General features: G+C 33.4%; 1 protein-coding gene across 1 annotated transcript; it reads left to right on the forward strand.

Annotated features, from left to right (window-relative positions):
- Positions 1–24,247: 24,247 nt before the first annotated feature.
- Positions 24,248–26,147, forward strand: LOC134726126 (uncharacterized). Its single transcript, XM_063590523.1, has 2 exons — positions 24,248–24,533; positions 24,784–26,147. The coding sequence occupies exons 1-2, from the start codon at positions 24,248–24,250 to the stop codon at positions 26,145–26,147; spliced, it is 1,650 nt and encodes a 549-aa protein (XP_063446593.1).
- The last annotated feature ends 1,063 nt before the right edge of the window (positions 26,148–27,210 follow it).

Genomic DNA, 27,210 nt, shown 5'->3' on the forward strand with positions numbered 1-27,210 from the left:
GGCTTTCTCAGAGGCCACTTTATAAAAAATCAACTCAATCTAAACAATAATTTGAAACATTATTCTAAAAATAACGTATTAACTATAGGATGCGGTGGATACCTGCAACATTGTTTCGGCTGCGGTGGATACAAGCAGCAGGGTTTTCGGCTGCGGTTGATACCGGCAGCGGGGTTTCGGCTGCGGTGGATACCAGCATCGGGGTATCGGCTGTAGTGGATACCAGCAGCACGATATGCAAAATAATCCCATGCTTACTTATAAAATAATAATTGGAACTGATAATTAGAAATGTTTACTATACTGATGTATAATTGACTTGGGGGTAAATAATAATTTCCCCGAAATTAACATGGCCAAATTAAGCGGATTTAATACCATTAAATGAGTGAAAGATAGGTACATCATTTATTGCGATTTAATGTTTTTTTTAATGAACAGTCGTTTGTGCGAAGGAGTTATCACAAGTTAAAATAATCAGTTGCAGCATAAATGAAGCCCACATTTGAACATTGAATCAATCTAACCTAAATTTACTAAAATATGGAACTTAAATTGTCTCCATGTTTTTTTACTACTCAAATGTCAAATAATGCTACAAAAAAATTTCATGTGTGTAAAACTAAAAAAAAGAAACAATGATAATCTATATTTGACATTTCAAGCTTTAAACTACAACAAATGAATTAGTTATGAAAACACATATCATGCTGAGCTCTTTTCAATACTTTGGCATCAGTTCTTATGTATCGTATGCAACAGTCTGATGACCACCTGCCCAATGTTTGAATAATATGACCCTCGACATCACATGCTGCTGAGGAAGTAGCTGTTCCTCTACGAAAGGAGTGGCCACAAAACTCAACAGTATTATAACCAAGTGTGTCCAATAGTTGTCTCAATGGAGAAATAAATGTTTCCCTGCTTAACGGCGATGGTTAGAATTCATCCTCGATAAAAAGGGGAGATTTTGGTAATGCGCCATTTTAATATCTTATAGACAGATACTTCCTCATTGTATTCACTGGTTTAAATGTGTCATTTTCATATTTATAGTAATATTCACCCCTTGAAAGGGATCATGCTTGGATAATCGCAGGCGAAAAATAAAAATCTGTTTCGTCGGATCCACAGTGATATCTTGCAAAAGTACTGTACATGAATTATCATTATAAGACCGACAGGTAAATTTTCCATACCTGAGAAAATCGAAACATGCCATTTTAAAAGCACACTGAATCATGAGGTCTAGCACTGGTGAAAATATTCTTTTCGATAATAGAGCACAAAGCTTTTTCAAAATTGATTATGTAATTGGCAATCTTTCTTGAACAACATTGTTCTGAGATTTTTTAATACCCCGAAGAATAACTGGTAATCTGATAGCATTCGCCATAGGATCATATCCTAAAAATCTTATATAATAATGACGTACTGCGGCAAGATAGAGTTTAATAGTCTGGTGTTTCAGATTAAGTGTTTTTTTAAGAAATAGACTAGAAGATCTTCTTTTACATAAGCTTAAGGGAGCAAGGTTGACCATTCATGACCAAGAAAGTTCTGAAAGATTTGAAAGCGGATTTATATGTCAATCTAGTGCTTTCGCTCAAAGACGCATCCCGTAATTCGTCTATCATTAAATTCAAACAATCATCAGCTCTGTTGGATGCAGACAAGGAGTTGGTATCGCGTTTGCATGTGGTGCCAAGGCTCTGCACGTCATCATCTGGTAACGAGAAAGAGAATCAGCTTTACAGTTTTTTATACCAGGAATGTGTTTGGCATGCACAACAGAATTATTAATTGTTGAATGATAAGTGAGCTTTCTCATTAACTTCATCAAGTTTTGAATCTTAGATCTACCATTTTTTTTTATAATATCAACAGTAGCTAAATTGTCACAATTGAATAATATACGTTTTCGTTTCCATATATCTCCCCACAGAACGCATGCCATTACAATTGGATACAATTAAAAAAATGCCATAGATTTTTGCTCACAAGACAATAGTTCATAAGGAAAGTCGTCTTGAAACCATTCATTTTGATAAAAACCTTCAATTAAATGAGGAAGGTGTAGCATCAGTTAACAAGTGAATGTCCGCAGGATTCGTTATACTATCATTTAAAAAGAAGGAAACACCATTCCAATCTTTTAAAATTTTTGACCACATAACAAGATCAGGTTATAGCTTTTTAAGTGCACATGGTGATGCAACTTTTTAACAGTAGTAGACAGCTTAATTAAGTGTGAAACAAATGATCTACATGACACTATAACTATGCACGCAAAATTTAAATGCCCTAGTAAACTTAATAACTCTCTTTTTGTGCAAGAATTGCGCTTACTAAAATATTCTATAATTTCTTGAACTCGTAAAACCTTTTCTATAGGGAGATAAGCCCCCATATTAATAGTATCTAAAAATATCCCTAAATATTCTAACTTATGACATGGTCCTTCAGTTTTCTTAAAAGAAAGTGGCACACCTAATGACTTAAAAATATCTAAAAAAGTATTCATAGTTTGTTGAGCATTGTCTTGTTCTGGTACATTAACTAGAAAATCATCTAACAAGTATAAAATGTGCTTTATATTGTAATTGTTCTGAGCAATCCAACATATTGCCTGTGAAAGAGTGTCAAAGATTTTTGGGCTAAACCTGCACCCAATCAACAATTTATTAAAAAAAGTATTATCTGTCATCCCATTTGATTCCATGAAACGGCCATAACATTGGCGACAGGTGCATAACCTTGAAGGCGTCGGCTATATCGGTTTTTAAAAGCCAAGATTTAAAACCTAGGCTTTTGATAGTTCTGATAGCATCATCAATTGAAACATATTGCAAAGATCCTCATGAGGCGCTGACAAGTCTACGATCAAACGCTTCTTTTTATTGTATTTACCTTCTACCACACCGATGGTTTAATGCGGTAATGTTTAAATGGAATAAAATCAAATGGTCCTTCTAAATAGCGCTTTTCTACCTCTCTCTCTCTATCAATCTTAAAACGTGTGCTGGTTGTTACGCTGATCGTAAGTTTTTGCACTCAATAGACTAAGATGGTAATGTTGTAATACCTGTGGAAAAACCTTGACTTAACCCAGAAACTAGGTAATTCTTAAATTCCTTATTTGGATGATTGTCTAATTCATGAACTAAATTACTAATCACAATGTTGTTACTCCTAAACTTAGGGAAACTTGATCGTTTACATTCTTCTCTGCATATTGGACCCGATTTTGTAGGGTCCCAGTGCCTCGTTTTTTGAACTCGTGCAGACTGTTTTAGGGTGCTTTCCATAACAACTTAGACAAATATGTAAATTTCTACAATGAGGTCTAAAATAACCTGTTTTCCCAATGAAATTATTACAAATTTCCTTTCCTCCATGGTAAGAACGCTCCCTGTCGTGTATGTCTTGATCTGACCTGTATGACCCTATCGTATTCCTATTGTTGTTGTTTGACTGATTACAATAACTACTTGAATGAAAAGTGCTACTGCAAATGCTACATGTGTTAGGTTTAATGTTCGCAAAAATATTGCAAAATAGAGTTATTTCTGATAGACCAGTCAACAGGAATATTGTTATGCCTTAAATGAGCTGCCGCATTAGCATAAAACCGTTTATGGTACTCGTAAAATTCCTTACCCGGATACCTGGTGGCCATATCCACCAAATCATGTTCATAAAGATCCAGCTCACTCTTACGGTGAGGAAATGTTGTACACATTATGTTCTTATAAATCTTATGTTCTTATAAATCCCAAAAGCCTGAATAAATTCGCCCAGAGACAATGATCTTGAACTCCTAGGGTCAGATTTATTGTTGTTGTCTTCACTCAAGCATAACTCGTGTGTTCCTGAACCACAATAATATGGTATCAATAAAGACGTTAGATTAATGTCCATACCTGATAAAATATTCTTTCGTAACTGGGGTGAAATTGTTTCAACAAACGGTAGAGTTTCTGCAGAAAAGCCGTGTGCTGTTCGCACCATGTTGCCTGAATTTCCCATATTTAAAAGCTGTTCCTCGCTCCCTGCGGCTGCTTTTGGTGCAGTTCGTGTGTTTTGCAATACATTGTCTGCGGACTGTAGATTTAAATTTGAACAAGATTGACTTGAATTTGTAAAATTATGATTGATGATATTGGATACACTATCACCGGAGCGGAGATATATGCATTTGGTGTTTCTGCGATTCTACTAGTACTGGTATTTTCATTTCTGGCTTGAAGTAATAAATTCAACTTTCCTATTAAGCCTGAAACATTCTGTTGTAGGGATTGTACAGTCGATGATAATTTTGATACAATTCCAATCAAAACACGATTGTCGTTACTGGCCGGGCGTGTTTTCATTATTGTTTGTGTTTGGTGCATCATGTGATTGCGGATCCCCATCTACATGATCTACACGTGCGCTTTGTAGTGGCAATGCATGATGGTATACCGCACTACCATTTATGGATTCCTCACCACGTGTCACTTCGCCTCGTGTGTCCTCTTCACGTGCATTTGTTGTGTTTGATGTGGTACTGTCGGAATTTTCGTATTGTCTCAAAATACGTATCAATGTCAAACGTTTTGCATTTAAACATGTTAAAGGAAAAGCGATATTCTTTCTTTCTAACTCTGCTTTTAGTCTAGCAATTGTCCAATTTTCAAGTAATGTAGGATTATAGACTGCATTATTGTTTTTCTTTTTCGTAATCGGACCCATTGCGTCCGTGCATGTGTATAAATTTAATGTAAAATGCAATAAAGGTGAATAAGTTCTATGAATAATAAAAATCAAAATCAAAATATAAAATAGCACATAATGTATAAATGAAGACTTCTCGCCGTACAAACACGTGGATTGTTCAAAGTTTATTCCATGCTCCTTTGCCTGATATATTTTTCATCACCGTGACACGGGATAACTTATTTGAGTTCATATAAAGTCTGAATAAGCCAACACTATAGTTTATTCACAGCAGTTTAAATACTGAAACAGCCACTTTGTAAAGAACTTTTTGAAAACAAAATTAAAATCTGCTACGATGAACTGGCAGCACAAAACGAGCTTATTAATACTACTTATATTCTCCTATCTGAATAGCTAACCAATCTTCTAAAAATATCTCAGTTCTCTCAGTAATTTCTAAAAATATGTATCTGTTATCTCAATTTGTATTCTATAAATATCCCACCTGACGTAGGTACTCAGCGTAGGTAGGAATTATTTATCGTATAAACTAAAATTTAAATCTTTAAAATACCTTCTAAAAAATACAGATAGAATAAAATCATTATTGTTTATTTAAAAGAGAAATTTAAACTTTTATCAGTAAATTGTTGTTTTGATTATAGTGTAAAATAATGTAAAACTGTCAATGTATATTTGTTCCACCTAACAGAAGTTCCAATGGAAACTTTATTATAAACAATGCCATAATATCTATTCCTGTTGGAACAAATATTCTATACCATTTATTCCGTTAGGAACATATACTGTAATATTTATTCCTTTGGAAATAATATTCCAGAATATATTTTCCTTTTGTAACTTATATTATGAAGGAACTTCTATTCCGTGACAACACAATCTATTAATATTTACCTATCATTACCATGATTACTCTCCATAAAGCATACATATTATATTACATTATCCTTGTTCAATTCAGTTGTCAAAATGAAAATGAATCATGCTTCAGCTAGCAACATCTAGCACATGCCTGACCCTGTCTCTATTGCCTTCTCTTCTCATCTACAGCACCAATACAAACATTACTGTAACAATCTTAAAAAAAGGAAAAGCGTTACAAAAGAAGGGTAATAACTGTAACAGACAGTGTATAATTCGGAGTTTAGTATGACGTCCATTATCACTGAGCTAGTATATATATTTGTTAAGGCCGTTGTTATCTCTTTAACACATTCCCCATGCATTTCCATTCTCAATTTTATTAACATCTAATTGCAGAACTAAAATCTGAGAAACATTTTGTTATCTTAAGTAGCACTGCTGCTTATGAACTCGCAAAACAACTTACTAGTTTACCTTTAATATGTTTAATTCTCAAAAGTCATATAGAAACTTTCTCAACTGAAGAGCTTAATGATGTGGACAATAAGGGGGTTAGTGTTTCAACTATATACGTAACTTGTTTGGCTTTCTAGCTAAGCGTCACTAATGAGTCATATGTAGTCGAGACAAAACGCGCGTCTGGCGTTTCAAATTATAAGCCTGGTAACTTTGATAACAATATATAATGATACAATTGAATTTAGTAAATGCAGCCTTTGGCTATACACTTTACATGTGCTGGAATCTCAGACAATAATCTGTCAACATTTAGACAAAATGTTTTCATATGTCGCATATGTAGTGAAAACTTACCCAATCAGCTCAAATAGATAAATTAAGATAATGATTATGGTCACTAACATAATGAGATCGTCACTATAGTAAAAACATTGCATAATAACTAAACTGAACCAATACTGATAACATGGTAAGTGATCCACCAATCAGGAAAAATCTTCAGAACAAGAGGTTTAACCTAACAAAAATCATGAAATCACTGAAAAAATGCATTAAATACAAGAAATTTGATTGTTGACCAAAGAGAAAAACAACAAGAACTAGATGATCCTCTCAAAAGTAAAGGATAAACAGCAACAGACAAAATCTAAGGCTAAGGAAGAAACCAGTCTCAATAAGGATACATTTCACAATTACAGATCCTATAAAAATAATTAAATTTCTATAATAAATAGTGCTTCTCAAAACCAGCATATTCACAACTTCTGCAGACAACTTATTGAAAATATATTTAATGAGCAACGGACTAGAAATTTAGAACTATACACATGCTTTAAAATAAGCAAACTATGCAATCTCAATATCAACAATTAATTACTGTAAACCAACTTATATTCTTGGATACTTTATTTCGCGTTTTACCCTTTCTTGACCACTTCGCGGCTATTTAATTTCGCGATTATCTGATTTACTTGATGAAGTTTATTAAGAAAAGATCAAAAATTGACATATTCGCAACGATTTATATTCGCGTTATTTTTCTTCTCGCGAAAGTCGCAAAAATAAATCGCTCGCGAAAATAAGTTGGTTTACAGTATTCATTTTCAGAACCATCAACACCATGAACATTATCTACCACCATATCTGTCTAGACTCCTCAATACCATCCCTAAACATATACCACCTCCTGATGTTCATCAAAGGTATTTACCACAAAACCAGCAATATGTTAATACCAACATTATGTATAGACAGGCACCTGCATATTACAGACCATTTGTCCCAGCTCAACAGCTATACCATCCAACACATTTCAATGAAAATTCATATGTGGAACAACCAACACAACACAATTTAACAACAGGTTTACCCTATGGTTATCAACAACCAATACCCAAGTTCTCAGGAACAGAGTCATAATTATAGACCAACAAAATCAACTCTTCTGAAACAACCAGAGTTGGATTCCATACTCAAAATAATGCACAAGCATACGAAAACACCGCTATCACATCAAAGGATGAGGAACAGAGAGAGAGAAATAACAGCAACTCAGCCATATCTAACAAAGGCAAAATTTGACAGAAACAAATTCCATAGGTCCACCCCGCCATACACAATTACACAAGATTAAATCCTTTATACGACAATACAAATTGAATCCGATCTCAACAAAAAGCAAGGAGCAAAATGAGTATCGATCTTAACAAAGAAGAAAAACCTCAAAACTTTTTTTATACCACAAGGACCTCCAGACCAAACATGACTCATTCTAGAAAACCAGTCTCGTATCTCACAGTAACAACATATATCATTGCAGAAGGGGTTAAATCAAACAGTGAATATATATTAACGACCTATGCGTATAGGAACATTGGATCTTCAGCTTCCAACAACTAGCACACATATCTACCATATAAACACTCAACTGTTCGAAGTGTTAACTCTGTTGATGATCTTTCATTTATAAATATACCTATAGAGGGAAAGGAAAGATTCACTATCATGGCATATCAATACATCGCATCTCGTAAAAACAAAAATGATGGAATTGAAAGAATTGTAGCTTTCGAAATGAAGAACTACACGTTGATAAATATTTTTTATACAATGGGTGCATGCAGAAAGAGATTAAATTGACAAATAACTAAAGAAATATATATACATATATGTATGTATTGCCACCCGTATTATCTGTCTGATTTCTCAGTGCTCTGTTTTTATTTAGTAAAATGTCTTTTGGTACTTGTCAAATGAAATAACAATACAACATTTCGATTACATCTTTTTTAAGGTAAAACAAATATATTTGTTTCTCTCCTCAAAATACATTATATATATGAAAGCTCTTTTTTTGAGAGCCCAGGTGGTCGTGTGGTCTGTGCAGTGCAGGCGATTTGGTGTCACGATATCACAGTAGCATGGGTTCGAATCCCGGCGAGGGAAGAACCAAAAATTTGCGAAAGCAAATTTACAGATCTAACATTGTTGGGTTGATGTTTAGACGAGTTGTATATACATTATGTACACAGCCATGTATCACCATCATTGATGGCGATCCGATGGATACATCTGTTGTAGGGTTGTCACTGACTCAGACGAACTTATAATATAATTATTTTCTGTGACTGTATCTTACATTAATTTGTAGGATCCTTTACTAATTTAGCTGATCTGTAACAATAACATCTTCATGCCTTATATATCATTTACTGTAGTACGCTGCTAGATTAAAACTGACGTGGAAAGGTATCACATGCCCACCGAAAGCTCTTTTTTTGAGAGCCCAGGTGGTCGTGTGGTCTAGCGGGACGGCTGCAGTACAGGCGATTTGGTGTCACGATATCACAGTAGCATGGGTTCGAATCCCGGCGAGGGAAGAACCAAAAATTTGCGAAAGCAAATTTACAGATCTAACATTGTTGGGTTGTAGTAGTCATCCCTGTTAGACTAGACCACTTTTCCCCCATAGACCCAATGTTAAAGCCGCCATTTTGTTTGGAGGAGGGAATTTTCGACAAGGGTCAAGTGGTCATTTTTTTTTAATTAGTAGTATAATTAAGGAAATATTGTGTTTTCTTATTTGATAATTAATTATGTCTTAATCAACAATTAATTATGTCTTAATTAATAATAAATTATAACAATTAATAATGCAATTTAGTATAATGATTAGTTTTTAATCAAATATTTCGTGATGACAAAGTCTAATTAATATTAAATTGATTAGTTTCTACTCGGGTAAATAGGGTTTGACCAAATTAATTAATCAAGACAAAACTTTTTTTTTGTTGATGATCAGTTAAAGAATAAACAGTATGTCATCCTTTGTATTTCAGAACATGTACAGCGTATTCCAAAATATTTTCCTTTTTTTTTTTTTTTATATATGACCTACTTAGTGAACCGTACAATGTTTACATGAGTATAAATAGATGTTTGTGTAAATGTTATTTTTATTGACAGTGAACGTTTATTTTGGTGTTTTGTTTTGTTATGTTTGTGAAAGTCGGGTGATATCGATAATTGTAAATTATTTGTTTCAAATGAATATAATCAAAAAGTATAACTTGGGTCAAATTTACATTTTGACCATGTCAAACTGACGCTATATCAATAACTGGATTGTACCGGTTTATATACCAATACAAAGATAAACATATGAAATACTAATTTCAGACCGATTATTGCAATGTATCTTTTTTTACTAAGACTAAATAAATTAATTAATAAGCACAAAAGACACACACACACACACATGCAAGACATTCAACTTGTAATATAATTTATATAAAAGTATTAAAGAAATAATCGGTAGATCTATCTGAACAAAACAGTCAGGTCCGATTTGTTGTTGTTTTCTACCGAGAGCTCACCGTTACGATAGTAATTGTAAACTAAAATTAATCCATGTGAAATATATGATATTTATTAACCGCAAATCAATTCCATGAACAAATATTTAACGTTATCCGATAATTTGGACACATCCGTAGATTTTAATAATGTAAAATGTGCTTTTCTGGTAGCAGTAATAAAAACACGACTTATCAACATGGCGGACATATTTAACTGAACAGGTAAATTTTAGTGGAAAATGGATCAGTCCAATTTAAGGGGGTTGAGGACTGAATGAATGTTGATTTTTGTAAGATCTGTGTTAAAACGATTTTTCCGTGATTGTTTTCTACATAAGTATAATAAAATGTCATATTTAATATTGTTTGTTATGTAATTCCGTATTTAAATGGATTTTTAATTTGTGAACATCAGAGTTGTTTTCCCTATTGGTGAACCGGTCCACGAACCACTATAAATACGACAAAGCTCAGGTGAGTTCATGTCTCTTGAGTTAAAGTTCCAAGGAACCACCACGTCAGTTCGAACTGAATATAGTTGTAAGTATTTAAATACCGTAAAATATTCTGATACATGTATATGGAGATAAACTTTTTTTTTTTAACTAGAAAGAGTAACTCCGTTCCAATGGCAGAGAGTGTGGTCCTTTATGCTCGCAATTGCCTTGGAATAGGTATCAACACGCCACCTCTGTTGATATAAGGGTGCTTCTTAAAGGTTATTAAATTCTTAAGTTAATAAATGAAGAAAACGTATTTTAATAAGTAATAATTATACTTCAAGGTAAACATACATGAACATCTAGAGTAGATTTCCACGTGCATGTATGTGAATGAGGCTCTAGTTGAGGTCATTTAGCCAATAGCGGATGTTTGGTGCTTGACATGACCTGTCCACTGTTATGAGTCTGACTATTCATCCGATCCTACACATGCATGGTCTCGTTTATCGAGGGGAGACTCCGCCCTTTTAGGAGTCAGCGTGAAATCCTCTGAACGTTTCTCGTAAAGGGCATCAGAAATGTTTAGATTTTCATGTATATTTACCTTATTTATGATTATTAGTTATATATTCGAGAAAATACATATACTATAAAGAAAAGAAAAAAGTACAAAAATAAAATAAAACGAAATAATATGCACTGTGAATTTGATATTTTTTATTTGTAATACAATTATAAAAGAAAACAATTAGATTAAAAGTCTTTGACATCACTGGCTTTCACCCATGAATTAAACTTTGTTGGCCAATTTAACCATTTGATATAATATTGTTTATAGGGTCCTCTTCCTTTTGTTTTTAACACTTTCTCAATTTTCCACAAGGAATTGTCTTTGACGTTTATTTGTTGAAGTTCAGATTGGTAGTAGGATCCAGAAATTTCATCTCCATGGTAATCTTTGATGCGATATAACGGTGTCATGCTTCTCCAGAATCGTCCGGATATCGTGAATACCTCACCCGTCCATTTTTCGTCATATTCCCGAGAAAAAATATTTCTCAAATGTGTAAGTCTAACTCGATCGCCAAGTTTAAACCTGAAGTGGTAAAGTTTCTTCAATTTTCCAGAATGTGGTCTTGACAAATATGTCGATAAACGGACCGTTTCAGCATTTTCCTTTTTTACTTCAATGGGTGCCATGTCGATAGTGCTATGCATAGTGTGGTTGTATCCATCTGCAAAGCTTTGAAGCTTGTCTATGTATCTGTAAGACTGATTGTACGAAAAGTAGCGATATATTTTCGCTTTTATTGTTTTTATAACACGCTCGGATACTGATGCTTTGACCTCATTCAACGCGTAAAAATGATTAATCTCTTCCTTTTTTAAAACTGTCTGAACTTTCTTTGCCTTGAACTTCTGTCCCATATCCGTTCTTATTCTATTTGGAACTCTTCCTGTTTTAAATATGTCTTGAAATGCAGTTGCCACGGACTCGCCTTTTTTATCTTTTAGTCTTCGTAACCATAAATACTTTGAAAACACATCGATGACTACCAAAACATATTTATATTCTTTGTTGTATTTTGAAAACTTCACCATATCCATAAGGTCAGCAGACCATTGGTCATCTATGCCGGCAACAACAATTTCTGTTCTATTCTCTGGTCTTCTTAATGGTCGTTGTAAACTGTATGGCTTTGTAACCATTTTCGTATCTTATATTTACTAATGTTGTACTTCCCTTCTTTTTGTACATAATTATAAAGTTTGTCTGGTCCAGAAAAACTAGCAGGATTTGATGGAATGAAGTAAATTTCCTTTAGATATTTCTCCCATGCAGACATGTTGTCAACACAAATATCAAAATAAATATAATGAAACCCGTGTTATATAGTACGTTATAAAGGACTAGTCTTCCTCTTGTATATCTTCGTCAGTGTCCTCTTCATCATCCTCATCGTCTTTATCCTCAGTATCAGTATTCATTTCAAAGTAATCGTCATCAAATAATTCATCAAATTGATGTCGCTTTTTCATGAGAATACGTCGAATTTGAGTGTCGTAATCTGTATCGTTTTCAGCAATATCCTGAATTTGTTGTACAATGGCAGAGTGTACTTTGCTTTCCTCCAGGGGGACGATCAGTTTCAACAATTCAGTATAGCGTTTAAAAAATTGACGTTGAACAATATGGCTTATTTTTTCATTGCTTCGTTGAATTGCATCTTCCTCATTGTCATACTTTTTATCCCAAGTATCTTTCGCTGTATCAACGGCTTCATGTAATAGGGTTTTATATCCTTCATTGTCGTCCATATTAACATCTTCAATACTATCGTCGGAACCACTATCATATTTAATCCATTCTGAGGCTGACTTTTTTGAAGGACTTTCATTTCATAGGTCTTCGTTGTCTCTTTTCCTTTTCAAATATTCGTTTTCTGGACACCAATGTTTGATATGTCTTTGTAAATCATGCATGCTGTCAAGCACTACTCCACAATCGTCACAGGAGGGCATTTTGTCATACGTCTGTTCACCAGGACCGTCTTCGTAAGAATAAGGAATGGGTGAATGTTGGACTGTTCTTATATCATTTGAAGTAGGAATGACTTCTTTGGTCTTTGTTGATTGTGGCTGTAAAACGTTTCGAAGCAGTCGGTTCGTTTCGGGTGTCGTTGGTTTTAAATCCAGAAAAAGATAGCCAAATGGTTGACTAGTTGATTCTTCAAATTTAAAAAAAAAAATATAGTCCTTTTCCCGGATACATTTGTCTGCCTAAAGTCATTATCTGTTGTTTATCGACAGGGTTGTTAAATAATACCAAGTAGTGACAATTTCTTCTCTGTGTAGGATCTTTACTGAAGTAAAGATTTTGATTTAGTACTACAACTGATAGATTTCTATGATGGCTACCTTCCGTAAACAAGTCAGTGATTCTAGGATCTTTTGCTGATGTTGACATTAGATCGTCTAAAATTATCATATTTCTTACACTTGGGTCTATATAGCTATCCTTCTCTAAATCAACTGGTATCCCTTGTATAAATTCAACATATGGTCTAACCGTCTTTTGTATTTCGTCGTAGGGTGGTTGCCAACGTCTGTATAGCCATAGTATTCTGTGAATAGTGGGCTGTATCAATCTTAAATTTTGAAGAAGTTGTTTCACAAAAAATGTTTTGCCACATGATGTTGGTCCGCTTACCGTCATCGTGAATGGATGTTTAAAAACAAAGTGTTCTGTTTCCGCCTTCCGGGGCGGCGGTGTATCGTCATCACGCGGCGGCGGCGGCATATCCTCATTACGCGGTAGCTGCTGGTCCCCCCTTTGCGGCGGCGGCGGTGATGTTCCTTCCCTCTGCTGCTGCGGCGGCGGCGGCGGGTCTTCATGACTGGTCTGCGGATATGGTTCAGCGATTCCATGTTTGTTTCTATGATGTCGCATCATAACGTCTTTTCTAGAAAATTGAAGTTTACATACGGGACACGTTTTATCGTCCATCTGTTCTCTCACGAAGGCAGCTGTAAACTGATATATCTATCCAGTGTGTAGCGGGCAGGGGCTTGAAATGCTTCGACCCAAGATTTTTTACTCAAATATTATGAGTAGTTTGTAAACAACAAAGTCAGTATGACAAGATATGAGCTGGTCAGTATAGGCATTTGCTAAAAGTCACGTAAATAAGTTTCTATATTTTATTCATCTCAAGAATCATATATTTTCATTTAAATTCCAGATAAACAATAATTTTGACTAGTAATATATTTAAAATTATAGACTTAAATGATATGACAAGAATCTATTCAGTATAATAACTATAGTAAGTTATCTCTAAACTCAAGAGATATTCATGAACTTATCTCTACACTCAAGAGATATTTATTAACTTATCTCTAAACTCAAGAGATAATATGTTGGTGTGACAGAAAAATACATAAAAAGGCTGAGTCCTGCTATCTTAATAAGAAAATAAATTACCCTAAGAGAAAATACTAATTTCTAGTAAATTTAGTCAGAAGACCTTTTTCTAACTATTTTTGTAAAAGTTGTAACTGAGACCTCACCAGTTACATAAAAAAATGTTTATTATTATTAGTTATATTTCAGAGCCTTTCCTGAATAACTAATAATGAAATACAGTTTATACCATTCATAAACTGTTTTGTTTATTATAATTTCCAGACCTTTAGGAAATTATCCCTTAACTTTATTATAATTTCCAGACCTTTAGGAAATTATCCCTTAACTGCCTACTTTCCTATTTAATTCTATTTATTACAAAAAGACAAACGTTAACAATAAACATGAATTTCAATGAACAATTTCAATAATCCTAACTTTAAAAGATAAACTAGAAATAAAGCTTTAAAGAGTCCGCTAAAATGAAATATTCCTTTCTTTAAAAACGTTAACTTTACTAGTTTCCTTTACAAATTAACCTTTAAAAAAATAAAGTTTCTAAGAAAAATTAACCATTTTGACTAAAATAAATAACGAGCAAATAAAAATACCAACTGTAAGAACCAAAAGTTTGAGCAGAACTGACGACAAAGCGTCGAAATTACGTCAATGTTGGATTGTTGGAAAGTTGGAAAATTGTTGGATTGTTGGAAAGTTGGAAAATTGTTGGATCTCGCGCTTGCCGTCCAACTAAATATTGAAATTCTATAATAAATTACAAAAATCACAATAATATACAATTAAAGTAAGCTTTATATAATAAACATTTTATGCATGGTACTAAACAAATTTCTATGGTAACTAAAATACAACACTATGTACAGCGCCACCGGAAGTCACAATACGTAAACAACACTGCGAAAAGTTTGAGTGTCACCGGCGGATCAAAATGTGAAATATCAAGGATAATGAACATTAACATCAACAAAACATTGAAGACGTTTGTTACAAATACTAAAAGGAATTACAAGAAGTATGTGAAAACAGTTGCCAACACGTAAAAATAGTGTTTTTATTGAACAATCGTCCCAAGTGACACATGGGTTCTACTGCGCATGTCAGAACATTTCATTCATAAAATTCAAGCACAGGTGCGTGGAATTTACTACGATTTACTACAGTTTCTACAATTGGATCTTCACAAAAATACAAGACATACAGTTGGATTATTCAGTGGATTATTACAATGAACTGGTAAATTATAACATGAACTTCAACTGGTTTATCAAATATACCAATGACAGTAATTCAATATTTCTAGAAGTAGAAAACTCATAACATTGTAATTGTTCTAACTTGACTTTATTAAATGTGAATTAAAACTTATTTGCTTCAATTATCATATGTTCCAGACTACAAGCATTACAAGTAGTATTATACTAGTTATTTCACACAATTACTGTTTCCTACATAATAACTTTCATAAAAATTACAGAATATTAAACAGTATGCTCTATTAATACCAATTTTAAAACATACATCAAAATATCTTACAAGTCTACATACTAGACTTGCATGTCCATAACACGTCATAATAAAATACATGTACCCTAGGTTCGTACTCTACATTTTACCCCCTTTCCATTATTTGCGTCCCCGCAAATAGTTTTAACTTATGCAAAAGTTTACAATTAATATTTGAAATATTTTCTTCTGCTTTAAATGCGTTTACTTCAAAATAATATACTTAATTCTGGAACAATTTCAAAATCTGAATAAAGTAATTTTTCTCCTCAACACAAATACATCATAATATAATACCAGATATGTAAAAATCATACATAATTACATTTCTTAATATATATTTTACAGATACACCAGAAGATTCAACATAGTGACCATCAGCATGAGGGCAGTAGATACCAGATACACATACATGTGTACAAAATGTGGAAAATTACTGAACGTTATAAACAAACTGGAACATGGCTAAAAACCAGAGGTTTCCTGAAGGAAAATTTTAGTTACCATGCAAACAGTACCAAAATATTTAAATATAAGTTCAAAATTTTTACTCAAAATTTTACTTTAACACTTAAAAGCTTTTGACTATTTCATAAATAAATTACTTTTAATCTTTCAACTTTCCAAAAATATATTTTCAGTCTAGATAAATTTCTAATAATTTCTATCTTAACCATAAATTACATGTACTTTTGATATTAACAATTCAAATAAACAATATATATAATAACATTTCTATTAAAAAAAATATATTTCTATTAAAAAATTAAAATTACATGTACATCTTAATCAATCTAAAACTAATTGTCTCTTCAAGTAGCTACCAGGGACTTCTTCTGTTTCTTTTGTGCAACTGGAGCTTTGTTGCTAGTGTAGGGGGTGGCTCTGGTGAAGGGGGTGGTTCTGGCGTCAGTTCTTTTTCTTTATTGGTCAAATGTCTACCTATTTCTTCTTTGGATACCCCCTTTCCTGACTCTAAGTGTGAGTCATGAAATTGCAGTCTTCTCATTGCAATTTGGTTATTTACTTCATGTGTGGCTTCACATTTAAATAGCATCTTTGGTTCATGTTCAACAACTTCTGATGAACCAATAACTGTTTCTTTATCATACATGTATGGGTTCATAGTACTACAGGTACTAGTATTACAAGTAACATCTTGACTTATGTTAGCTAGGCTACTATTACTATTAACTAAACATGGTGCCATTGCTAATGGAGATCTTTCTGAAAATTTCTCAGTGGGTTGTAAAATGCAATCTTGGACTGTTTCAGGAGGATCATCAAGTCGGTCAATGAAAACATCAACAAAATTTTCAGACCTTGCAGGAATTTCATAGTAAGCTTCCCCATAAATTTTTCGTATAAATTCATTTCTTTGACCAATTTGTGTACAATGGACAGCATGACCACCGAGCAGTATAATTCCATCTGTTAACTTTATGTCAGCAGGACCCCACTGAGATTTCATCAACACATCTAGTCCTAACAAAGCTTCATCTTCTATATTTGCAACTATAATTTCTGTATTAAAACATAAATTTCCTAATTTAATTTCAAAATTAGCTTTCCCTAGCTCCTTTAGGGGTTTACCATCAGCACAAGCTAAAGAATTAGACTTTTCCAAGATTGGTCTATTAATATGAGGAATTTTATTAAAGGCATACACGGATAATACTGTCCGGACTGCCCCTGTATCTACAGTAAAATTTACCTCAGACCCTTGGATATGTCCTTCGACATAGACTCCATCACTTCGGAGTACTTGTCTTGCAATAACATTACTTGCAACTGATTGTTCAATTCCTAAAACTGGATTAGGACAAACTAAATTTGTATCTTCTAATGTGACAGAAGATATATTACTATTACTACTAGTTTCCTCTTTACCATTACTATTGCTACTAGTTTCCTCTTTACTATTACTATTGCTACTAGTTTCCTCTTTACTATTACTAATATCTTCCTCTTTACTATTACTATTGCTACTAGTTTCCTCTTTACTATTACTATTGCTACTAGTTTCCTCTTTACTATTACTATTGCTACTAGTTTCTTCTTTACTATTACTATTGCTACTAGTTTCTTCTTTACTATTACTATTGCCAATATTCTCCTCTTTACTATTACTATTGCTAATATTCTCGTTACTATTACTATTACTACTAGTTTTCTCTTTACTTTTACTATTACTATTGCTAATATTTTCCTCTTTACTATTACTAAAATTTATACTGCTTGTTGGCTCTTGTACACTAATATTGTCCAATTTATGACCATTTTCATTTAACTTAAGGGCTAACTTCTGGTCAACTAGGTTAACCCTTTCTAGTTTAATGTATATGCGTCTGACCGGCTACTATCATGGTTTTGGGGAGTGTAAGGTTTATTCGTCTGTCTTGGAGGCGTGGTCTTGTTATTCCTATAATCAGTTTCTCTATTGGGATTATCATAACATTTTCTGGCATAATGACCAGGTTTACCACAGTAGTAACATTTTGGGATGTTTTCTGGGTAATTGGTATTTTCTGAGATGTTATTCCTATAATTCCCATTAGGAACATAGGGTGGGGCATTTACATTGAAGGGCTGTCTGTCCAACTGTCCTGCTACTGAAGTCTGCATCTCATTTCTTTTCTTGTCTAGGTACATTTGATCAAACATCTTCTGTAATTCATCTTTGGTTAATGAAATTACATCTTTTACTGAACTTGTGGAATCTGGCTTGTTGAAATTGGTGTTCTCTTTCTTTAGTTGCCTTACTTTGGTATTTCTTCCTGAATTACTTTCATGTGTTTCAGAAGTTGTCTCCTTATAGACAATGACCTCTTGGACTGCTTCCTCTATAGTTTTGGGGTCTTTATGAAGTTCAAGGTAAATTCTCGCTTCAGTATCCGACAGTCCCATTAAAAATCTTTGGAGCAAGTCTTCCTGTCTGATTTTTGCATGTCGGTTAGAATAGGCCTTGTCATATATGCGTTTTAATTCTGCAGCATAGTCTGCAGTGTCTTCATTATATTTCTGGGTACGCCTATTAAATTGTATCTTGTATGCTCTTTTATTTTCAAAGACTCCAAATCTATTCTTAAGTTCTGTAGCTAATTTTGAGTAATTTTTAAGTGTTTTACTATTTAATTGGTCGAACACAAAATCCCCAGCTTCCCCTTGAAGTCTGGTTAACAATTCACCCAATTTATTTCTGTTATCCCAATTTTGTAGGTTTGCTACTGCCTCAAACCTATTAATCCATACCTCCCATTTTTCTTTTCCTGTGAAAGTAGGGAGTTTGGCATTGGAAAACCCAATTTTTGACTTTGATTGTTTACTTTGGGTTAGAACATCTGTGTCAATACTATTAGTATCTATATCAGAGCATGCGTCACTAAATATTTCATCATTAGATTCATCACACTCAGATGCTGATGTAAAATCTAAATTACTATAAGATGTAAAACTTGGTTTACTTTTTCTAACTCTAGAAAATGAATTACTATTATTAGCAATTGTTATACTTTTAGCATGTTTTGGTTGCTCACTTGAAGCATTACTATGCCTATATTGTTTTGTAATGCCAGTAAAAGCATTTTGAATGGCTGTTACTACTTGACCAGTCATATCTTGTATAGCTACTCTGATACTATCATATACCCCAGAATCACCTTGATTTTGAGGTTCTGACTTATTTTCTATATCATTTTGCTTTCTATTTCTGGAGGACATTCTTGGAAAGCCAGTTTTTCTAGGACTTGGCTTCTTACTTAATTTGGATCTGGGTCTGAAAATTACTGTTTCTTCTTCTTCCTCAGTCTCTATGTTAGATAAGTCATGAGAAACTTTATAAACTTGATCACTTCCAGAATGACATGGTTCGTCATCAGTGGTATAGACAGTATGGATTTCACTGTCTTCTGTTTCTGATTCACCTTGGCTACTATGTCCCCTATTATAGGTGTCGGTCTTTCTTGAACGAACAGACCTAGGTTTACCCATTGCACTGTTAATCTATTACACTTCAAAAGGTTCGTATCACAGGATCCAATAAAGTTTAATGAATCCCACCGAGGATGCCAAAATTATGTAGCGGGCAGGGGCTTGAAATGCTTCGACCCAAGATTTTTTACTCAAATATTATGAGTAGTTTGTAAACAACAAAGTCAGTATGACAAGATATGAGCTGGTCAGTATAGGCATTTGCTAAAAGTCACGTAAATAAGTTTCTATATTTTATTCATCTCAAGAATCATATATTTTCATTTAAATTCCAGATAAACAATAATTTTGACTAGTAATATATTTAAAATTATAGACTTAAATGATATGACAAGAATCTATTCAGTATAATAACTATAGTAAGTTATCTCTAAACTCAAGAGATATTCATGAACTTATCTCTACACTCAAGAGATATTTATTAACTTATCTCTAAACTCAAGAGATAATATGTTGGTGTGACAGAAAAATACATAAAAAGGCTGAGTCCTGCTATCTTAATAAGAAAATAAATTACCCTAAGAGAAAATACTAATTTCTAGTAAATTTAGTCAGAAGACCTTTTTCTAACTATTTTTGTAAAAGTTGTAACTGAGACCTCACCAGTTACATAAAAAAATGTTTATTATTATTAGTTATATTTCAGAGCCTTTCCTGAATAACTAATAATGAAATACAGTTTATACCATTCATAAACTGTTTTGTTTATTATAATTTCCAGACCTTTAGGAAATTATCCCTTAACTTTATTATAATTTCCAGACCTTTAGGAAATTATCCCTTAACTGCCTACTTTCCTATTTAATTCTATTTATTACAAAAAGACAAACGTTAACAATAAACATGAATTTCAATGAACAATTTCAATAATCCTAACTTTAAAAGATAAACTAGAAATAAAGCTTTAAAGAGTCCGCTAAAATGAAATATTCCTTTCTTTAAAAACGTTAACTTTACTAGTTTCCTTTACAAATTAACCTTTAAAAAAATAAAGTTTCTAAGAAAAATTAACCATTTTGACTAAAATAAATAACGAGCAAATAAAAATACCAACTGTAAGAACCAAAAGTTTGAGCAGAACTGACGACAAAGCGTCGAAATTACGTCAATGTTGGATTGTTGGAAAGTTGGAAAATTGTTGGATTGTTGGAAAGTTGGAAAATTGTTGGATCTCGCGCTTGCCGTCCAACTAAATATTGAAATTCTATAATAAATTACAAAAATCACAATAATATACAATTAAAGTAAGCTTTATATAATAAACATTTTATGCATGGTACTAAACAAATTTCTATGGTAACTAAAATACAACACTATGTACAGCGCCACCGGAAGTCACAATACGTAAACAACACTGCGAAAAGTTTGAGTGTCACCGGCGGATCAAAATGTGAAATATCAAGGATAATGAACATTAACATCAACAAAACATTGAAGACGTTTGTTACAAATACTAAAAGGAATTACAAGAAGTATGTGAAAACAGTTGCCAACACGTAAAAATAGTGTTTTTATTGAACAATCGTCCCAAGTGACACATGGGTTCTACTGCGCATGTCAGAACATTTCATTCATAAAATTCAAGCACAGGTGCGTGGAATTTACTACGATTTACTACAGTTTCTACAATTGGATCTTCACAAAAATACAAGACATACAGTTGGATTATTCAGTGGATTATTACAATGAACTGGTAAATTATAACATGAACTTCAACTGGTTTATCAAATATACCAATGACAGTAATTCAATATTTCTAGAAGTAGAAAACTCATAACATTGTAATTGTTCTAACTTGACTTTATTAAATGTGAATTAAAACTTATTTGCTTCAATTATCATATGTTCCAGACTACAAGCATTACAAGTAGTATTATACTAGTTATTTCACACAATTACTGTTTCCTACATAATAACTTTCATAAAAATTACAGAATATTAAACAGTATGCTCTATTAATACCAATTTTAAAACATACATCAAAATATCTTACAAGTCTACATACTAGACTTGCATGTCCATAACACGTCATAATAAAATACATGTACCCTAGGTTCGTACTCTACAAGTGTTTCAATTTATATATCAATATTTAATAATACGGAATTATGGGTAAACATACAAGTATTTAAGATAATTTGTTTTTTTCAGAATCCTTTCCTTTACATTTAAACAACAAGGAAAGAAGGATGCCTAATAGATTTGAATGTCAACAATGTGGTGCATCATTTTCTAAAGTTGGGATGTTAATCAATCATCGTCGACAATTTGGACATAAGGATACTTTTCCATGTACAATTTGTCAGAAAACGTTTGGCCGAAGGGATAATCTGGATCGTCACATGCTGAGACATCAGGATGGGTCTTTATTCCAATGTAAAACATGCGGTCTATTGTTTTCAAGAATTGATAATCTACAACGTCACACAGAAGAAAAACATACCCAGACAGGAGGAGGATTAAAAAGAAAAGCCACGAATGACGAAAACCCAGTCTTAAAGCGACACATCACAAGGAAAGACAATCCGGAACAGTTTATGACCTACGTGTACTGACAACTCAGCCTATACCTAAATTCAATACCACAACGACTCGTTACAAAGTATCATTCAAAGAATTAGAAGTGCAGGATTTACCACAGATTTTGAAAACTTTACGACTTTTGTTTGGATCTATTATCAATAACATAACAGAGTTTATGCAATCAACAGATCTTATCCGATTGTCAGTTCAATGTCCTGAGTTGGACTTTCCTATAACAATACCGTTTATGAAAGTATCTCAATTGTCCGTTGAAACATTACTACGTGAAATAGAGAGGGTATTGCAGTCGTATGAACAATTTGTATTGGATGATTCACTTGAAATAGAGATGACACACGTTGAACTCCCAATTGGTGGAACAAGAAATCAAGGAAAATACGTTGATCTTGAGCGATTTATGAAAACTAAGCAATGTATTCTTACCATAAGAAATAGAGATGATCTATGTTGTGCCAGGGCATTAGTTACCGCAAAAGCAAACTTAGACAAACCTGAAAAATGGAACAGTATTCGTCAAGGCAGAAAAATTCAAGAACATCTAGCAACTGATTTACATACTCTTGCACATGTTCCTCTGCATAAATGTGGAATTGAAGAAATCAAAAAGTTTCAAGCAGTGATGCCAGAATATCAAATACACGTTGTTTCAAAAGAACACTTCAATGGAATCATATTCCAAGGACCAGAGGCAGAAAAAAAGATTTATTTGTATTTTCACGATGAACACTTTGATGTGATTACTAGTATGCCTGCTTTCTTATCCCGTAGTTATTATGTCACACATGCAAAAAGGGATACCAGCATAAAGAGGAACATCGTTGCAATAACATCTGTACATCATGCCATAAAATTCACGAAAAAAAAGATGACGACTGGATATACTGTAACGACTGTAACCGTCATTTCAATGGTGAAGAATGCTATAGACTGCATGCACAGACTACCAGAAAAGGAAACTCTACATGCAAATCATATATTAGATGCAAGTTTGCAATCAAACTATTAATAAGAAAATGCACAAAAAAGAACATATATGTGGTGAGATATATTGCAAGACTTGTAAAGATTTCTACGAAGTTGGACATCTCTGTTTCATGTTGCCGGTTGAAGGTGACAAATTTACAGAAAACACTCTAAATGACGATATGGACACTGTAGATGAGGATGACACTAAAAACCAAGTTTATATTTTCTTTGATTTCGAATGCACTCAAGACGATTTAGTTGAATGTGAAGACGGGTTTAAACCAGAACGAGACACCTCGAAATGCAGGAATTGTAAAAAAACTAAATGTGGAACTTATGAACACAAACCAAACTTATGCGTTTTACAACAAGTATGCTTAGAGTGTTTAAAAGAGGATCTGACACCACTTAGTGTGTGTGAAAATTGTGGGAAAAATGAACTTATTTTCAGTGGAATGAATACGACATATGATTTTTGTCAATGGCTTTTTTCTGGAGAAAATAATGGAGCCACAGTGATCTGTCACAATTTCAAAGGATATGATTCTTTTCCCATTCTACAATACCTGTACCAGAACGGTGTTCTCCCAAAGATTGTTCCGAGTGGAGCAAAAAACATGTCTATTGAAGTCCCATCATGCAACATACGTATGATTGACTCACTTAATTTTTTACCCATGGCGCTGTCAAAACTGCCAAAAATGTTTGGTACCAAAGAACTACAGAAAGGATACTTTCCCCATCTGTATAACAGAAAAGAAAACCAGACCAGATTTCTTAATCAACTGCCGGATGTCAAGTTCTATAACCCAGACGCAATGAAATCAGAGGACAGAGAAAACTTTCTTGAATGGTATGAAACTAATGCGAAAGTCATGTTTGATTTCCAAAAGGAACTTTTGAAATACTGCCGATCTGATGTAGATATATTAAGTTGATGTTGCTTAAGGTTTCGAGAATTATTTATGTCTATGACTAAATCAGCTACTGGTGATGGAGGTATTGATCCGTTTGAAACTTGTATTACTATAGCTTCTGCATGTAATTTGGTGTTTCGCACTAAATTCTTACGTGCTGATACTATAGGCATTATACCAGCACAGGGATATCGCCCTGAAGAGAAACACTCTGTAAAAGCCATACAATGGATTAAATATATATCACAAACAAAGGGGGTGGATATTCAACACGCTCGAAACGGTAGTGAGAAGATGATTGACCAATACAGAGTAGATGGGTTTTATGAGAACAGCGAAGGTGAAAAGATTGTATTAGAATATCATGGGTGTTTTTGGCATGGATGTCCAACCTGTTACACACAACATACCATAAACACTGTCAATAAGTTATCAATGGAGGATTTGTTTCATCAAACAATGGTAAAGAAGACCCACAAAGCAGGGCTATACATATACATGCATTTGGGAATGTGAGTTTGACAAACATATCAGGGAAGATGAAAACATTAAAAAGTTCATTGACTCCTTGGATATTGTTACTCCATTAGAGCCAAGAGATGCCTTTGCAGGAGGGAGGACAAAAGCCTTTAATTTATATCACGAATCGTCCTTTGACGAATCTATCAAATACTACGATGTAACCTCGCTGTATCCGTACATAAACAAAACGGGCAAAGTTGTTATAGGGCATCCTAAAATAGTAACAGAGAATTTTGATGATCTAACGATGTATGAAGGACTAATCAAATGCAAAGTTTATCCACCTAGAGGCCTACATATTCCAGTGTTACCCGCTAAAATTAACAACAAACTGATGTTCTCCTTGTGTAGAACATGTACTGAGACAAAACAGCAAACAACCTGCCATCATGGTAATGAAGAAAGGTCTTTTACCGGTACATGGGTGACAGATGAGCTAAAGATGGCAGTAAATAAGGGATATATACTAAGTACAATATATGAAGTCTGGCATTTCGATGAAGTTGAGCAATATGATCCCATTTCAAAAGCAGGAGGCATTTTCACAGAGTACATAAATACTTTTCTGAAGATGAAGCAAGAGGCAAGTGGGTGGCCTAGTTGGTGTATAACCAAGGAACATAGGCAACAATACATTCAGGACTACTATGAAAAAGAAGGCATTTTACTCGACTACAATAAGATAGAAAAAAATCCTGGGTTACGCGCACTGGCAAAGTTAATGCTAAATAGTTTTTGGGGTAAGTTTGGACAGCGGACAAATTTACCACAGGTCGATTATGTATCCGAGCCTTCTATATATTTCGATATGCTGACCAGTGATCAACAAGAAGTTACAGGTGTGAACTTTGTCACGGATGAAATGGTGGAAATGCGTTGGAGGAATAAAGCGGAGTTTGTTGAGTCATCAGGAAGAACTAACGTCGTGTTGGCGGCATATACAACTTCTCAAGCTAGACTCAAATTATACAGTTATTTGGAACAACTAGGACAGCGGGTACTCTACGCTGATACCGATTCTATTGTTTTCACTGTGAAGGAAGGTGAATGGGAGCCGTCTTTAGGGGACTACCTCGGAGATCTTACGGATGAAGTTCCCGAGAACAAGATTACACATTTTGTAACCGGTGGTCCAAAAAACTATGCATACAAGTTGCACAAACCTGATGAAAGAGGAAATCAAACAATTTGTAAAGTGCGGGGTATAACGTTAAACTATAAAAATGCTTTAAGTATCAACTTTGAAACAGTGCGTGAAATGGTTACTAATGGCATTCAAGGTGACAAAATAACTGTTTGGGACGAGAACAAGATTACAAGAGACAAACAGAACAGTAGAATCATAACATGTAAAGAGAGTAAAGATTATAAAATTGTATTTGACAAAAGAGTTATCACTGAAAAGTTCATTACAAAACCGTATGGATACTAGATTTTGTAGCTTCTTAATCTTTTAGAGATGAATGTCATTGCTTTTTAATTAAAATGAGATTCAAACAAACTGTTTGCTATTTTGTTTATTTATTTACTGAATATATATATATATATAACATATACCGAAAACATATTCAAACAACAATGAAAGCACAAAAGGAAACACATTTATCTTTATCTTCAAATGTTTAAGATAATATATACAAGAAGCCATAATCTCTATTTTTTCGTATTTAGATTTAACATATTTAACAAATGCAATCATCTTTAATCATCTATTACTGACCATCAAAAACAAAATACTGAACACAGAGGAAAATTCAAAAAGAAAAGTCTATAATCAATTGGAAAAGTTTGATGATCGAATAACTTAATTAAATTATTTTATTTCATTGTACTGACAATGTCATGTATGTGTATGTTTGGTCGATTAAACCATCACTTAAAATTCTGATACGCCTTTTAACTGACCAAACAACCATGGTCTTAAACTATAATCAATCAATATGACCATTTGACCAATGTGGAAGCTACATGTTAATGAGGAATTAATTAATATACTTAATTATATTATTAATTGTCATAATTAATTATTAATCGAGAAAACATAACATCTCCTTAATTATATTACTAATTAAAAAAATGACCACTGGACCCTTGTCGAAAATTCTCTCCTCCAAACAAAATGGCGGCTTTAACATTGGGTCTATGGGGGAAAAGTGGTCTAGTCTAACAGGGATGACTACTGTTGATGTTTAGATCTGTAAATTTGCTTTCGCACATCATATATATACGTGATGTGCTTGATTTTGTCTTTGTTGTTGCGTGCGGCTTCTTGTTTTTTTTTTTTTTTTTATCGTCGTAGAAACCCATGATTATCGTTCTTCTATCACCAGAATTCTTGGTTTTCGTGTTGTCCTACGTATTACACAGTCAATAACAAAATTTCTTTACCAACTATGCTTTTATACAAAATCTAATCGGAACGGTCATATGTTATGTTACGAAAAGTTGCTTTCCCCGAGATAAGTGTATCAGTTGAACTTTTTTTTCACTTGTGT

The sequence above is a fragment of the Mytilus trossulus genome, chromosome 7 (assembly GCF_036588685.1).
Source record: "Mytilus trossulus isolate FHL-02 chromosome 7, PNRI_Mtr1.1.1.hap1, whole genome shotgun sequence".
Classification (NCBI taxonomy): Eukaryota; Metazoa; Mollusca; class Bivalvia; order Mytilida; family Mytilidae; genus Mytilus; species Mytilus trossulus.